Here is a 15075-nt window from a genome sequence, read left to right on the forward strand (position 1 = left end):
CCTCCCCCTCCTGCCCCTGCCCCTGCCCCTCCCCCTCCCGGGCCTGACCCTTCCCCGCCTCAACACCCCATGGTCCCTCCCCGCCGCGCGCCCCCCGCCGCGCCCCCTTGGCTCCAGCTGGGCCGCGGCCCATCGCAGGCACCCGGCCACAGCTGGAACCCATTACGCCCCCAGCGCCTCTTGGGACGTCTCGGCTAATAAGTGACCCTCTGTAAATGTTAGGAATGAGTCAAGTTTAGGCCGCGCTGCTGCCTTCCCGTTAGCGGGTGGCGCCTCGGATGCCCGAGGGAGCGGGACGGGCGGGGGAGGGCGAAGGGGCAGAGTCGTTCCTGGCCTCGGAGGGAGAGCTTCCTGCAGTTCGTTGTGCCTACAGTGGGGCCGGGTGGGTCTCGCTACCCCGCTGAGCCTCAGTTTCCCCGCGTGCAAATACAGGGTTCAGGGCAGACGATGGCTGAGCCCCTTCAGCCGCCTTTCCTCGCTGGAGGACAGGAGAGGCTGTTGATGGTCCTGGCACCCGTGCCTCGCTTGGCCCAGAAAGGGTAGCAGGCACATTCCCCCCTCTGCCCCCGAGGCAGGCCGCTCACCTCCCACCCAGAGTAATACTGAAGGGGTCATGGCTGGGGGGGATGTTGGGGGATGGCGCCTTCCCAAGGCCCCCTGCCGACTCAAATTCAAACATCCCTGTGCAAAGTAAGGCTCCAGCCTGAAGACGGGCTGGAGCCCAGGTGAACCAGGACTAGGGTTCTCACTGCAGGGGGAAGGCAGTGGAAGTCGGTCCGCCATATTTGCTCAGTGACCATCCAGCCACTGGGCTGCTGCTGGGGATCAGAACGGGGCCTTACCAGATGTCATGCAGGAGTCCAAGTCTCAGGGTGACTCTTGGCAGTCTGGTCCGGGTGGAACATGCCTTGTGTCCAGGGAGAGTTTGAGTGAGGCGTGCGTGCGGAAGATGGCAGACTGGGATCTTGCGAAGGAAGAACAGAGAGAGTGTACCAGGGCAGAACAGGGGTGCACCCAGGAAGCCCTCTCTCCACCCCCCCGCCAGCCGGGGGTTGAGGGTCAGAGGCAGGTGCAAGGGTCTGAACCTGGAGAAGGTCTTCAGGGAGAGCTGGAAGGCGATCAGAGGAGGGAGGGGACAGGCAGTAGGAGGCCGCTCAGTGGTCACTCATCGGGACCCTGGGCTGGGAGGGAAATCTGGGGCATCACAGGGTGGGGGAGCAGGCTCTGAGGGGCCACAGGGAGAGGGGTCCTGGGAAGCTGGAGGAGGGGTAGTCTGAGCACATGGTGGTGAGTTTCGGAAGTCTGGGACTGGGTGGGGTGTGATAGGAAGACCCTGGTTTGCAGCCCTGGAGAGTCACTGGGAGCAGACATCTGTCTCCAGGATCCCCTGGGAAGCATCCGGGGATCTTGTCACACCAAGCCCTCTCACATGCAGAGTGAGGCGCTGTTTCACAGGCCCCTGAACATCCTTCCCATGGCCAGTGCCACAGTTAGACCCGGCAAGAAGGGGGCCTTGGGGGCCAGAGGGAGATCCCCAGCCCTCCCCAGCTCTGCCCACCTCACGGTGCACAGAATCCCCAGGGCCAAAGCAGTGTGTCAGCTCAGAGCCCAAGACCTCCCAACACTAGTCTCTGGGTATCCAGGACCCTGGGATTTCCTGCCCATGTCCAGACCTACTGAGACCTCTCCCACGGCAGGTCAGCTACTCTGGATGGTCCAGGAAGGAGGGCTGTCCTCACTGTCCTCCCACAGCCCCTCCCTTGGTTCCTACCCTGCTCTCTCCCAGGGCCCACACGTGCCCTTCCTGGTGAACAGAGCAAAGCCCTGAGCAGCTGGCCACGTCCTAAAGGGAGGTGGGTGGGTGGGCCTAGATCCTTAAAAGTCGTCAATCCCTCCCAGCAACTCCCCCTGTGGAAGGGGTGAGACTGCGTGCTGCAGGTGGGCAGGAGATCAGGTCCCGTGACCCGAGCAAGGGCACCTACCTCCCAGTGCCCCTGGAGAGACCCGCTGTGAACACCGAGCCCAGCAGGGCTCCACAGACGTGGAGCAGGGCCAGAGGGCAGGACGCAGTGACCAGCTAGGCTAGGCGTTCTCCTGGTCCCCAGGGCTCAGAGCACGGCCAGGACAGGCAGGGTTCCATCCCACTCTACAGGGAGAGAAACCAAGGCATGTGCTTTGGGCGATAGCCTCAGGCAGTCCTCTCCAGGGCACTTTACTGCCGGGGCGGGGGAGCCCTGTGGTAGCCCCCACTAACCTCAGTGGGCTCGTTGGGAGGGGGGTATTTGGCAGCTGTCCAGAAAGCTGCCAGCCCCAAGTGTGTCTGGACGGCTATTTTTCAGAGGCTGGAGGACACCGTCTTGAGTCCCACGGCCAGCAGAGAAGATCGGGCGCTGACAGTACGTGGGGAAGGCTGGCCGGCTTTGCCCACGCCTGTGCCTGCCCGAATCCGTGAGATCGTGGCCGGCAACCTAGGGGACGAACCACACCAAGGTGATGAGCAATGGCAGGGGTGACGATGGAGGTGGGGGTGGGCACCAGGGGAGCCACAGAGCCACCAGCCAGAGTCCAGCTTCCAAGTGTCCCCCTCCCCCGCAGTGTCCACCTCGGTGTTCCCAGCCCCACCTCGGCTGGCACCTCCTAGCCTGTCCTCTTGCAGTGAGATGGGGCACGAACCCCACCCTCCCACGGGGTCACCCACAGGGGTCACATGTCGAGACCTACAGCTTGCTTACCATGAGGCCACAAGGACTGTCCAGCGCTGCATTTCTATTTGTGACACATTTGTGACCCGTCTTCATTTCATCGTATGTGTGTTTCATGAGATGAGTGACAATCCCGAAGGTCAACACTCAGGAAGCACAGACACTGAGCAGGCCGCCCTGCCCCACCCCCTGCTCACCCAGCCCGCAGGCCCCATGGGGCAGAGCGCTTTGCAGCCGAGGAACTGGCCCCAGTTTGGTCCCTGCAGCAGGGCCACCCAACTGGTCAGGCAACTTGGCCCTAGCTGGTGTGTGGGTTCCGAGACCCCTTTCCACTTCTCACTGCTTACCAGAGGGCAGGGGTCCCCAGGGTCCAGGCCACTCCCACACCCTCCGCTCTAATTGGTTTGGGGCTGTGTCAGGGTTAAAGGTGCGGATGAGAGGTAGGGCAGCGGTGGCCTGCCCTCCGACAGGAGAGGGAGGAAGGCCTGGAGTGTGAGGTCCACACACCCCACACCAGGGTGCCCCAGGTCAGAACAGGAAGAGCGGGGCAGACCGGCAGTGGGAGCCCAGTGACCGGCCCAGAGGCCCACCATGGGGACAGCGTGCGGTGGCTGAGGAGGTGGGGAGGCCCTGGTCCGGCTGCCCGGGCTGAGCCTGGCACCACCCCCCAGGGGCGCAGGAGCCGCTGGCCGCCTCGGGCCGCGTGCAGGAGGAGAACGAGCTCCTGCAGGAGGAGCTGTCCAGGCTGCAGAACCTGCTGGCCCAGGCAGGCTCGGAGCAGGACGAGCTGGCCAGCCGGTACCGCACGCTCAGGGAGCGGGTAAGCATGTGCCCCGGGAGCACGGCCAGCCGAAGGTGGCGGCAGCCTGGCCTGTGACGAGGTGGTCACCTGTTGGGACTGGTGGTCCAACCGCTGGGTCCATTGTCGAGTCTTAGGACATAGAATGACAGATGATGTCAGCCACGGCACATCGAAACTGCAAGCCCCAGATGGGAAAATGGGCTGGAGAGGGCAGGGTGAGAATAGGACGGGTGTCCAGCCCCTCCCCCCACCTCCTCCAAAGTCCCCCCAGGTCTCCCAGCCCATGTGAAGTGTTGACCTGTGTCCTGGCTGCCTGGGAGCTTTGTGGGGGCAGCCTGGTCAGTCCTGAGCCCTCAGCCCCAGCACCTCACTTTTGGGGTCTGCTAGGAATTGGCCCCAACTCTCAGACAGAGCTCGTAGAGAATTGGCTCCCACCCCCCCCCACCTTTCCCTGACAGCCGAGGCCAGTGCAGACCTCAGAGGACAGCTGTGACCCCTGGGTCCTCGGTCCTTGGTCCCCAGGGGCACCCACAATGCCTTCAGCCACAGCAAGAGGCCCTGTGGTTATAAAGTGTGGGGGTGGGGGTGCCTCCTGTCGTACAGGTGGGGAAACCATGGCAGAAAGCTGAGGAAACTTGCCAGGCCAGAGCCTCTTTGCAGGGTCTGCTGCCCCGAGCTCGATGGCTCCTGAGGCGGGACTGGGCCGGGGATGCCCAGTTCCCAGTGTAGGGTGCTCAAAGCCCCTGCTGCATCTGGCCCACCGCACCACGGCTGTCTTCAGAGTCCTCCCTGCACTACGTGGCAGGGTAGATGACCCCACTTTCCAGAAGAGAAAACTGAGACTCAGAGCTGCCAGATTTGCCCAGGGCTGTGCTGCCAGTGTTGGAGCCGAGACTGAACCAGGGGCTGGCCCTTTCCCCAGCATGACCAGGGACCCGTGCCAGCTGCCCAACGGCCCCAGGATACGCGGGGCTTCCAGGAATCAGTGGCATCACCAGCCCCCACACTAAACACCAGCTCTCACTGCTGCCCCCGCCCCTACGGAGCCCCTCAGGGCAGGACCACGAAGGGCAAAGGGCGTCCTCATCCCCATCAGGGCCAGGAGGACATCAGCGAGCTCGCCTGCCCTTCAGGGCTGTCTGTGGCCTGGGCCCAGTCGTGGGGGTGGGGGACCTTCCTAGCACAGGGTGGGGAGATGTTGGGAACCGGCGGTAGGAATAGAAGCCAGAAATCCTGCGGACAGATGAGGAAGCCTCATGAGTCAGAGCTGAACTCCCAGACCCCGCAGCTCAGCGCACATGTCCAGCTCCCGCGGGCGTCTCAGCACCCCCGCCTTTTGCAGGCGCCAGAAGGGACCAGGCCTCCCCCATCTTACCCCTGAGCAGATGGGCAGGGCAGGGCAGGGGTCAGGGTGGCCAGTGTGACTGCTTTGTGGACACCCAGCCCCTGCCCTGGCCGCCTGGCTCTCCTGATCTCCCCGTGTCTCAGCCCCCCGCCAGCCTGTCTGCTGGGCCTGAGTTCCCCTCCCCAGACACCCCAAGCGTGCTCTGGGTCGGCACAGCGAGGGGCAGCCCCTAGCACTTCCTGTCCTCTTGGAGCTCCAGGTCCCCATCAGCTCAGGCTCCAGCAGGGAGCCAGGAAGGATGCAGGCTCTGGGGCGGACCTGGTCCAGCTCGGATGACCCCCTCCCCACCAGGCCCGCTGGAGGCTAAAGCCTACTCATGGTGGCCGTGGCTTCCTGCCCACCTGCTGGAGGAGGCACTGGGAACACAGACTCCAGCATGGGGTGGGGGTGGGGGGGCAGCGGGCCCCACACTTTCTCTCTCTCAGCGGCGGTGACCGCAGGCCTGCCCCGGAGACCCCCTCCCCAGCCAGCCACAGGCACTTGGCACAGGGTCGGGGTGTGAGAGCCTGCCCCCTTCCCCAGCACGCGGGGGGGCCTGAGCCTCAGCAGAGCCCTGCTGGCAGCCCAAGGGGAGCCCTCCCTCCCCGCCGGAGAGGGCTGCCTGCCTGGTGGGCTCGAGAGCCGTGGGCTCGTGGGCTGCTGTTCCCCGCAGCTGCAGGCCCGTCTGGAGACCACCGAGGCCCGGCTGCGGAGGTCGGAGCTGGAGCACAGCGTGGACCTGGAGGAGGCCCTGGGCCGTTTAGAGGCCGCTGAGCAGAGGCAAGTCCGGATGGATGTGGCGGTCAGGGCTACCGGGAGCTCGGCGGTCACCCTCGGAGGCAGGAGACCCCACTGTGCCTTGGGGCTGTTGGCCAGTCTCTTCCCAAAGCAACTCCAAGTCAGATTTGCCTGGACCCGTTGGCCACAGGCTTCAGAGGCAGGGGAAGGTGTGCACAGAGTGGGGAGGGGGGCGGGACCAACCGGCTGTGGGCCTCAGGTGTGGGGTGCAGGTCCCACAGGTCTGGGGGTCTCACTGGCCCTGCACTCCCGAGCCTGCCACCTCCAGGCCCCCGGCACCTGCCGAGGCTGGTGCTCTGGTGAGCGCAGCAGGCAGGCCCCCTGAGCTGACAGGGGCCCTCGTCAGCACAGCCAGTCCTGGGGTATCCATGGGTGCTCCCCCAACCGCACCCTTCTTCACGCTCCGGCCCTGACTCCCAGGCCCCTTGGGCTTCAGGCCACTCTGATTTCATGGTCAGAGGCTCCTTTGTTCTCCATCGGCCAGTATGTGTCATGCCCTAGCCTCCCCAGTGGTCACCCCGGCTCTCCAGAAGTGGCCCCTGAACCCCCAAACTCCAGGACACCGTTCCCTGGAAGGGAAAGGCATGTGTCCACACTGCAGGGAAGACAGCCAGGAGGCGTTGAGCCCCTGAGCTCGGCTGCATCTCCAGACCTGGGGGAGGTTAGGACATTTGTGGAATACTTCCCGTTACTTGCTTCATCCTCGAGGACTCTGGAAACACAAGGAAAGTGCTGAGAAGCATTTTGAAAACCAGTTTTCAAAAACAGTGGGGGCGGGGGTGAGGGTCACAACCCAAGAGGAGGCGATGCCCAGGTTGCAAAGAGGAGCAGAGAAGGTCCCTTTTGCAGCCTTGCAGCCTTGCAGCCTTGCAGCCTGGCTGGGAGGACTGGCTCTCGGAGGGCCGCTCCACCCAACGCGGCCGGTTTCAGTGGAGAAAGGACCCCACGCCACAGAGGGGCTGGCCCCTTCACAGGGCGTGCATGACCCCCTCTCTCCACTGCCCTGCCCTTCCTCCAGGCCCAGTCCCCTCAGCTGCCAGCACCACCCCTCTTGTGTGTCTCAGGGCTCACTTCTGCACCTGGGACGGAGCCGGCCACACTGGTGGGGCACAGGGGGGACACTCAGCATTGGAGGAGGAGGGAGAACAGGCGTCTCAGAGACGGAGGAGGGTGCCAGGGGGGCACCCAGATACTGGCTACCATTTGCAGAGCCATGGGGACCCATGGCAGGTGGTCACTGCCGCTAGGGGTGGCTTGGGGACCTTCACACCCGAGCTGGGTTGGCTGGGCCCAGGAAGCATAGGGCTTGGCTCCCAGGGAGCCTTTCAAAGGAGAAGCCACCTGCCTATGGTCAGGCGGCTGCCATTTCTGCCCGTCCAGGAGCACCGGACTCTCCCAGGTGAATGCCCTTCTGCGGGAACAGCTGGAGCACATGAAGAAGGCCAATGACAGGCTGGCCGAGGAGCTGGCCAGGACAACGCACAGCGTGCTCCGTCTTCGGAGCGAGCTGGAGCTGAGGGAGACGCAGCACTGGACTGAGAGACAGGTGCTTTCCCACTTGTGCCTGTCGGCTGGGGACCCCTGTTCTAGCGCTGGCAGCTGGTGGCAGGGGCAGGCCGTGGGGACCGGGAGTGGGTGAACGGGCTCTAGCCATGGTTCCTCCTGGAGGGCAAGGCCACTGCCCTCCTGCCATACCGTGTTCCCCATCCAGCTAGGCCACAGCACTCTACAGAGTGGGGGCACCAGGGTAGGGAGGACCCCCCTTGAGAACAGGCAGGCAGGACCCCAAGATCAGACTTGGAAAGTAGAATGAGAGCACAGGGCCAAGTCCTGGTTCTGCCACGGCCTGCCCGTTCTTGAGAGAGAAGGAGGTCTCCGTAGGCCTGAGTCCTGCTCGGGCTGCAGGGGTGGGGGGCACGCAAAGGAGCCTGGGGCCACACCATTGCTCCCAGGCCCTGGCCAGTGCCAGCAGAGCCCTCCTGCGGCCTTGCCTGGTTAGCCTTCTGAAACCCTAAGCCATTCAGGGGCTCAGGGCACAGTGGCCCAAGCCACAGCCTCAGGGGCTGGTCACTAATGGCAAGCCCCCCGGCGTGAGCAGGGGAAGATGCTCGGGACAGATGATGCCCTGCTGCCCTTCCTGGTCCAGGTCTTCCCACGGCTAGGCTTGCGGCCACGAAGTGAAAAGAGGCACTCATGCCTCTGCTCTGCTCTGTCCTTGGACATGGGCCCCTGAAAGGGGCACGGCCTGGGGCAGGGCAGGCCTCTCCAGCTGTGGCCATCCCTAGAGGGGGGCAGGTGTCCCCACGGCCTTCCCCCGTCCTCTGCAGGTACCTCTGGCACGATTTCTCCCAGACCCCCGCCTGGAAGGTGGCCGCTTCCAGGTGAAAGTAGGGGCCAAGGGCGTCCAGTGTGCCTGGGCCTCAGGCTGACCGCACACAGACGACCCTCAGACGAGCCCACCTCAGAGGGCCATCCTGCACTGCCAACCCAGCATCAGGCGGAAAGGACAGCCGGCTGCGCCCCGGGACACAGCTGCCATGTGGGAGGGCTTGGCCCCTGTGCCCAGCCTTCTGTGGCTGTTGTTCCGTGGGAGGCTGGGCGGGCCCTCCTGCTGCGTGGAAGGGGAGGGGCGACAGAGGGAGGGTGCTGCCTTGACGGGTCACTGAGAGGCCATGTCCGGCACTTTGCGGGCTAGCGGCTGACAGCAGGGCCCGAGTGAGGCGGGGGGCTGTTAGACGCAGCCCCACTTCCCTGCCTCTGCCTCTTCTGGGGGCCGGGCTCGGGACCGCCGAGCGGAAACGAACAGGTCCCTAGTTCGGCTTGGATTGGCTTGTCAAGGGTCTTCGTTTCCCCCTCGGCCTTGAAAGGAAGCCTCGCTGGTCAGCAGGTGTTCTCTCTCAATACTTTAAAGATCCTTTCTTTGTCCTCTGGCTCCACCATCGCCGTCACTGCTGAAAGTGGGCGTCCAGGGCCTTTGATGCTGGCCTCCTCGCGAAGGTAACCTGTCCTCCCACCTGGCGGCTTTAAGACCCCGGCCTTGCCTGCTCTGTGGCTTTCCTAGGATGGGTCTCTGTGCAGATTTCGTTCTGTTTATTGTTTTTCGGATTCATCAGGACACTGTGTCTTGTTACTTTTGGAAAGGAGCCCTCACGTCTCCAAGCGTTGCCTGCGCTCATCCTTGCTCCTTCCGACTCCGAACAGGCCAGCAGCTCTCACAACCCCCGACCCCCTCAGGCTTCTTTTTTTTTTTTTTTTTTTAAAGATTTTATTTATTTATGTGACAGAGAGACAGCCAGCGAGAGAGGGAACACAAGCAGGGGGAGTGGGAGAGGAAGAAGCAGGCTCATAGCAGAGGAGCCTGATGTGGGGCTCGATCCCGGAATGCCGGGATCACGCCCTGAGCCCAAGGCAGACGCCCAACAACTGAGCCACCCAGGCACCTCCCCCCGCCCCAAGGCTTCTGAACCTGCATGTCTTCCTTTTGTCGTCCTGGTTCGTAGTCTAGACAACTTCCCCAAACACCCCTCCCTGGTCAGCTAGGTCTGTCTCTGGTACCCAAGCTCTGTTAAGTGTGCCTGCTTTGCTTAAATTCCAAATGTTGTATTTTTCACCTGGAAGAATTCCAGTTCATTCTTTTCCAGACACCTGACTCTGAGCTCACCGGTTCGGCCTCTGGTTTGCTTGCTGACGCATACCGGAAGCGGGTGCGTTCTCCGGGGTGTCTCACGTTCTGACATCTCCAGTCCTTTAAGGTCTGGTTCTGTGGCTTCTGCTGGCTCTCAGTCATACTGCTGTTTCCTTGCGTCTTTACCGATTTTTCTGTTTTAATTTTAAACCAAGAGCTGGTTATTTTTCTTGGAACTTTGTGAAAGTTCTTTGGAACATGGAATGGGTGTGGTCTCTTCTAGAGAGGATTTTTGTTTGCTTCTGACAGGTGCGTAGGGGCTCTGACAGTCTTCGGCGCCACAGTGAAGCAAATTTTCATCCTAAGTCTTTTTTAAGCCACCAGGTTATATGACTTCAGACTGAAAACTGCATATAGGCCGACTTGTGGCCCCATGTCCGCAGGGAAGATACTTTCCCTTCCCATCTTACCATCAGGCTTGCTGTCACAGAACCACAGACCGAGGCTTACGTGACACTAACATTAATTCTCACTGTTCTTGAGGCAGGAAGTCCAAGATCAAGGGGAGAGACCATTCCGAGTGTGGCCAGGGCCTCTTCCTGGGGCCTGGACAGCTCCTTGTCACTGTACCCATGCACGCATGCACGCACACGGAGGAGGGGCAAGGGAGCTCTCAGGAACCCCTTTTATGAGGCTGCTAACTCTACCACGAGGGTGGAGCCTGAAGGCCCCACTTCCAAATCCCTTTGCACTGGGGAGTGGGTTTCAACATTCAAATTTTAGGGGACACAGACATTCCATCCCGGTACCTCCCGACAGTGCCCTGCAGGCAGGCTGTGCATGTGCACGTGTGCGTACGTGGGGGTGTGTGTGTTCTGGTCAGTCGCGGCTGACGCCCCTTACTCAGCAGCTTTGAGATCTCACTGGTGAGTGTGGGCAGACTCCCCCTTTGGATGGGCCCCAGGTTTTTCTCTCTGTCCCCTGAGCCCCTGTGGTCAAGGAAACATGTTCAAGTTGCTGAGTTTGGCAAGAGGTTGCCTGTGTCCCTCTCGAGTTCCTGACCTCGCCGGATCCCGGCCTGAGTGTTCCTCCCCATGTTGGCCAGCCCAGGCCTGCCTTCTGGAAGCTTCAAGGTCTGGAATCTAACGTAGTTCATCGTAGTTACTAGGACAGGACAGGCCCGGCACCCACTCCTCCATGTTACCAGGAGGCAGGTCCAAGCCCTGCTCCTTGATGATCACGATGGGGGTTGGGGGGAGCAGTGCAAGTAGACAGATAACTCTGGTCCCAGGCGTGCAGGGGCATGCAGCGGAGTGTTACAGGGCTCAATGGGGGGACCTCAGATATGGGATCGGACAGGTGGATCAGCAAAGGCTTCATGAAGGACGGAGAGTGTGTGGGCCTCGAGAGCCAGCGGAAGCAAAGACACTCTGTCTGAGAGGCGCCCCTAACAGGCAGGGAGGGCAGAGGGAACATGGGGCAGCGCTGGGCACACGGTGAGCCCTCTGGGGTCTCGGGAGCTCAGCACTCAGGACACAGCCAAGTGCAGGGACTGGGAAGGTGGTGTGGAGATGCAGGACCCCTGGGTTTCAGCTCAGTTCCCTGAAAGGCCGGCACTGCTGGCCACACACGGCTCGATCCCGTTACTGCCCCCAACTCTGTCCCCGGTCCCTCCCCCACAGTCCTGCAGTGGCCTCCAGCTCCGCCATTACCACCCGACTTCACTCTGCCCTGTCTCAGCGGGCGGCTTCCCCACCTCCCCCACCGTTTCTGTGGCCCTGGCACCTTCAAGGACTGAGCCCTACACCTGGCCCTGTTAGGGGTTCCCCTAGAGTAAAAGCTGCTCTCCTGGTGCGGGGGAGGAAGGGAAGCCTGCCCCCTACGCTGGCGGGGGTGGGAGGCGCATTGCTGAGGGCTGCGGAAGTGCTTCCCACCCCAGCAGGGAGACCAGGCTGGAGGAGTCCTGGTTCTGGTCAGGATCCGGATATGGTCATCTCCCAGGTCCTCTGGGTGAGGGAGTGAGCACTGCCCCCCAGGAAGCAGGCGATTGGTGTTATTTGGGAAGATAAGCCCATGGGAAAGGGGCTGCAGGACCATAGGTGATTCCGAGTCTGCTCCCTGCCGTGGGCGCCAACCCAGCTCGGCATCTGGAGGAGGGGGGCGTGGAGAGGGTGAGTGGGGTGGCAGGGCTCCTTTCACCTCCCACGCCTGAAACGGACTCCAGCCTCTTGCTTTCAGAGCCAGAGCACACGCTCGGGGGGACCCCGAGTCTTCCTCCTCCTGTGGAGACAGGTCACCGCGCTCCGCATACAGCTGGCCGAGCTGCGTGAGACCACAGAGAGGTGAGGGCACGGGCCCAGCAGGGTGGGGGAGATGGGGCATCTGGGCCTCAGCTTCCCCCGTGGGTGTGCAGGAAAGGACGGGAGAGGCAGGCGATGGGGGAGAAGCACAAACAGAGCAAGGTAGGCAGGGGTGCAAGGGAGAGAAGGCAGTGGGGCAGGCCAGTTAGGGGGACACGGCCGAGCGGGGATCCACCACGCGGAGCTTTGGGGCCCCTCAGATCCCTCTGGCACCTCACACAGGTCTGATCTGGGATCCTTGAGGTACGTGTTGGCACCCCTGTTCGCACAGCAGGAGACTGAGGCTCAGGGGGTCAGTTTGTGCTGGAAGCAGAGAGCCTGTCCTGTCCAGCCTGGCCCAGCCCCTGCTCCCCCTCCCCTGCTGGGATGTGGCCACAATCCACGCCTTGTGCTGGGGGCTTCTGAAGATGGCAGGGGAGGGGTCGGCTGTGCGCAGAGATCAGGGCCCGTGTGACCAGATCCTGCCTCTCCCAGCAGCTTGCAGCCCTCGGGCCGGAGCCCGCGGACAGTTCTGAGGCTCAGCTGGGGTGCTGCCCTTGTCTCCCAGGGGTCTCACTGGCATGCGAGCGGAGGCGGCCAGGACGGCCTGGCGCCTGCAAACGGCCTGCCTGAACCTTGACTCCAACCTGCGGCTGTCGGCCGGCGGCGGGGAGGGCACCCGGGAACAGCAGGCCTCGCAGGCTGCACGACTAGAGCGGCAGCTACGGGACAAGGTGCAGGAGATGCTCCAGCTGCAGGGCCACTGGGACACAGAGAAAGTGGCGCTCCAGGCCAGGTGGGTGCCAGCCTCAGGCTGGCCTGGGCCTGGACCTCCCACCCCTCCCCATCTCCCGAGCCGCTGCAGGTTCCGAGACACATGCCCACGGCCTGCCTGCAGCTTTTCCTCCTGATCCGCGCCCAGCATTCCCACACCAGGGCACCTCCCGTGCTGCCACTCGTGCTCTCGATCGTGCTCCTGGCGGCAGAGGGAAGGCCCCCAAGATGACGGGCTCACGTGTCCCTAACCAAACCCCGGAGGCCGAGCTAGAGCACCCAAACTTTGAGGGATTCAGGAAACACTGCAGTGGACACATTCGGCCTGTGTCCTCATGACTGGTTCCCAGAAGTGGAATTTCAGCCTCGAAGTACCTCCCTCCAGGGGTGGGCACCTGCTTTGAGGCAGACCGTTCAAGAAGCCGAGGCAGGTGGAGGGGCCCAGGTCTACTCCTGGCGCACATGAGACCAAGGCCCCTTCTGGGGTCTGTGAACCTCAGAGCAAGCATACGAGGTTTTGGCACAGAACCACGTAGGTGGCTCAGAAATCTCTGGAGGGCAGCTTCCGCGGGTAGTGGGGAGATGGCGCCCCAGGGAAGGCCTAACCTGCTGGCCCCGGGATCCCTCGGCCACAAACACCTGCCAAGCTGAGGGGAAGAAACCTGCCCTGCCCTCAAAGGGCCAGTTGAGTCCAGTGAACCCCAGACCAGCCCCAAAGGAGCATGATGGCCCAATGCAGCCTCCTGGGGTAGTGCCCCAGGGCCAAAGATGCTGGGGCCACAGGAAGGGAGACCCAGGTGCCACTGAGGGGAGCCAGGGGTCTTTGAGAAGAAGGTGGCTCCTGGGGAAGAAGGGACAATGACATCACTTACTCTTAGACTTTGGGTGGCAGAGGTGTTCCAGGCAGAGGAAGCAGCTGGACCAAAGGCCCTAGGATAGGGGCGGGGCCTCAGGGGGCCACTGGCCATGATGCTGGAGAGCAGAGTCAGGGTTGGAGTGGGGCCTGGAATGCCAAACTCTGATTCTGCACGTTCCTCCAGAGACAGTGGGGGCCACTGAAGGTTCTAGAGCAGGAGAGAAGTGTCTGACCAGACAGGGGACTAAGGCCCACTCAGCCAATGCAAGGGTGTAGGCCACACCACAGGGGGAGGACACAGCCAGGGCATCTTTGGGCCCCCCCCACACACTCTGGTCTTTGTTCTCTGCTCCGACAACCCTTTCCCCGGCCACCACCTTTTCTGCAGACTCTCTGAGCAGACGGTGCTGGTGGAGAAGCTCACAGAGCAAAACTCAGAGAAGGAGACAGCCATCTGCTCGCTCAGGATGCTCGTTCAGAAGCTGGTGTGCGGGGCGGGGAGGCGGCAGCTCTGCGGGAGGTGGGCGTGGGGTGGGGTGCGGGCACGGGGCGGGGTGTAGCTGCCCGCCCCGCTGACAAGTCTGCTCCGGCCACAGCGGTCCCGGCGCACCGGAGGCCAGCCGGCGGTGGGCACCTGGGAGGAGGAAGTCGAGTCCCTGCGGCGCGTTCTGGACAGTATCACAGAGGTGCAGGCCCGTCTCGGTCCTTCCTGCGGCAAAGCGGAAGAGCAGCTGGGATCCTGATGGCTGACCCTTCTCAGGATCTGCAAGGGCCCTGCTTGGCCACAGCCCTGAGCTCTCTCCCCTCCCTCCCTCCCTCTCTGCGTCCTGAAGGTGGCCCGGGCGGACGCGGGGTGCCCAGAGCTGGCGCGGGGTGGCAGCGCCAAAGATGAGGAGGCACGGGGCCTGCTGAGGAGGCCCACACGCTCGGCGTCCCCGCAGCGGCGCACGTCCCCACCACGGGCCCGCGCCCTGGACGCCCCGGACCCCGCACTGCAGGCCGTGCAGACAGCCATCGAGAGGCGCCGGCTGCTGGAGCAGGTGGGCGGCCACGGCCCACAGGGGCACCAGAAGCCAAGCTGCGCCCTGGTCCCCACCAGGCCCGAAGCGCCGTTACAGGGCCTGCCCGTGGTTCACCCAGGGCCAGATACCCTGGGGCCACAGGAAGGGAGGCCCGGGGTGCCACAGAGGGGAGCCAGGGGTCTTTGGGAAGGTGGTGGCTTCGGGGAAGGGTCTGGACACAGCCAGCGCATCTTCGGGCCCACCTGAGCTACAGCCCGAGGGAGGGGGCTCCTGTCTTCAGTGCATCTCTCCTGGGGGAGTCTGGTCAAAGGCCCGCCTGCCTAGACCAGAGGGGGCTTACGATGCACCCCCGCCCCGGGGCAGGAGCTGCGCCTGAGGCTGGAGTCCTCCCAGGCGGTGGCCTCCCGGCTCCGGGAGCAGCTGTCCGAGAGCCGGCAGGAGCTGCAGGTCCTCCAGGAGCGGGTGCTGGAGCAGGTGCGGGACCGCGAGGACCTCCTGCGCAAGCTGGAGACGCAGGGCCGGGAGGCACAGCACTGCAGGGCGACCAGCGAGATCTTGCGAAGGTGACCGGAGGCCAGGGCAGGGCAGACCAGCTCTGGGGGTGCTTCCAGCAGGGGACAGAGAGGGCCCCATCTCCAGGACAGAAACTGCTCCTGGCAAGACCACCTCCCTTGGCTTCAGCCCCACAGCCTCCTGCCTGCTCTGAGTCTCCCTGCCCTCATCTGGGCCCACCTGGGCTGCCTCCGTCCAGGACGGACCTTCCCAGAGCCCAG

The 15075-nt window shown here is 63.3% G+C and overlaps 1 protein-coding gene across 1 annotated transcript in view; it reads left to right on the forward strand.

Moving 5' to 3' along the window:
- Nucleotides 1–15075, forward strand: part of CROCC2 (ciliary rootlet coiled-coil, rootletin family member 2) — a 64433-nt gene that overhangs the window by 7154 nt on the left and 42204 nt on the right. Inside the window, exons 2-11 of the mRNA XM_034642725.1 lie at nt 2340–2490; nt 3374–3522; nt 5562–5668; nt 7067–7232; nt 11550–11653; nt 12219–12446; nt 13669–13765; nt 13877–13966; nt 14114–14320; nt 14666–14865. Coding sequence (XP_034498616.1) covers nt 2340–2490; nt 3374–3522; nt 5562–5668; nt 7067–7232; nt 11550–11653; nt 12219–12446; nt 13669–13765; nt 13877–13966; nt 14114–14320; nt 14666–14865 — 1499 coding nt within the window. The remainder of the gene's footprint in view (nt 1–2339; nt 2491–3373; nt 3523–5561; nt 5669–7066; nt 7233–11549; nt 11654–12218; nt 12447–13668; nt 13766–13876; nt 13967–14113; nt 14321–14665; nt 14866–15075) is intronic.

The sequence above is a fragment of the Ailuropoda melanoleuca genome, chromosome 2 (genome assembly GCF_002007445.2).
Source record: "Ailuropoda melanoleuca isolate Jingjing chromosome 2, ASM200744v2, whole genome shotgun sequence".
NCBI classification, from domain to species: Eukaryota; Metazoa; Chordata; class Mammalia; order Carnivora; family Ursidae; genus Ailuropoda; species Ailuropoda melanoleuca.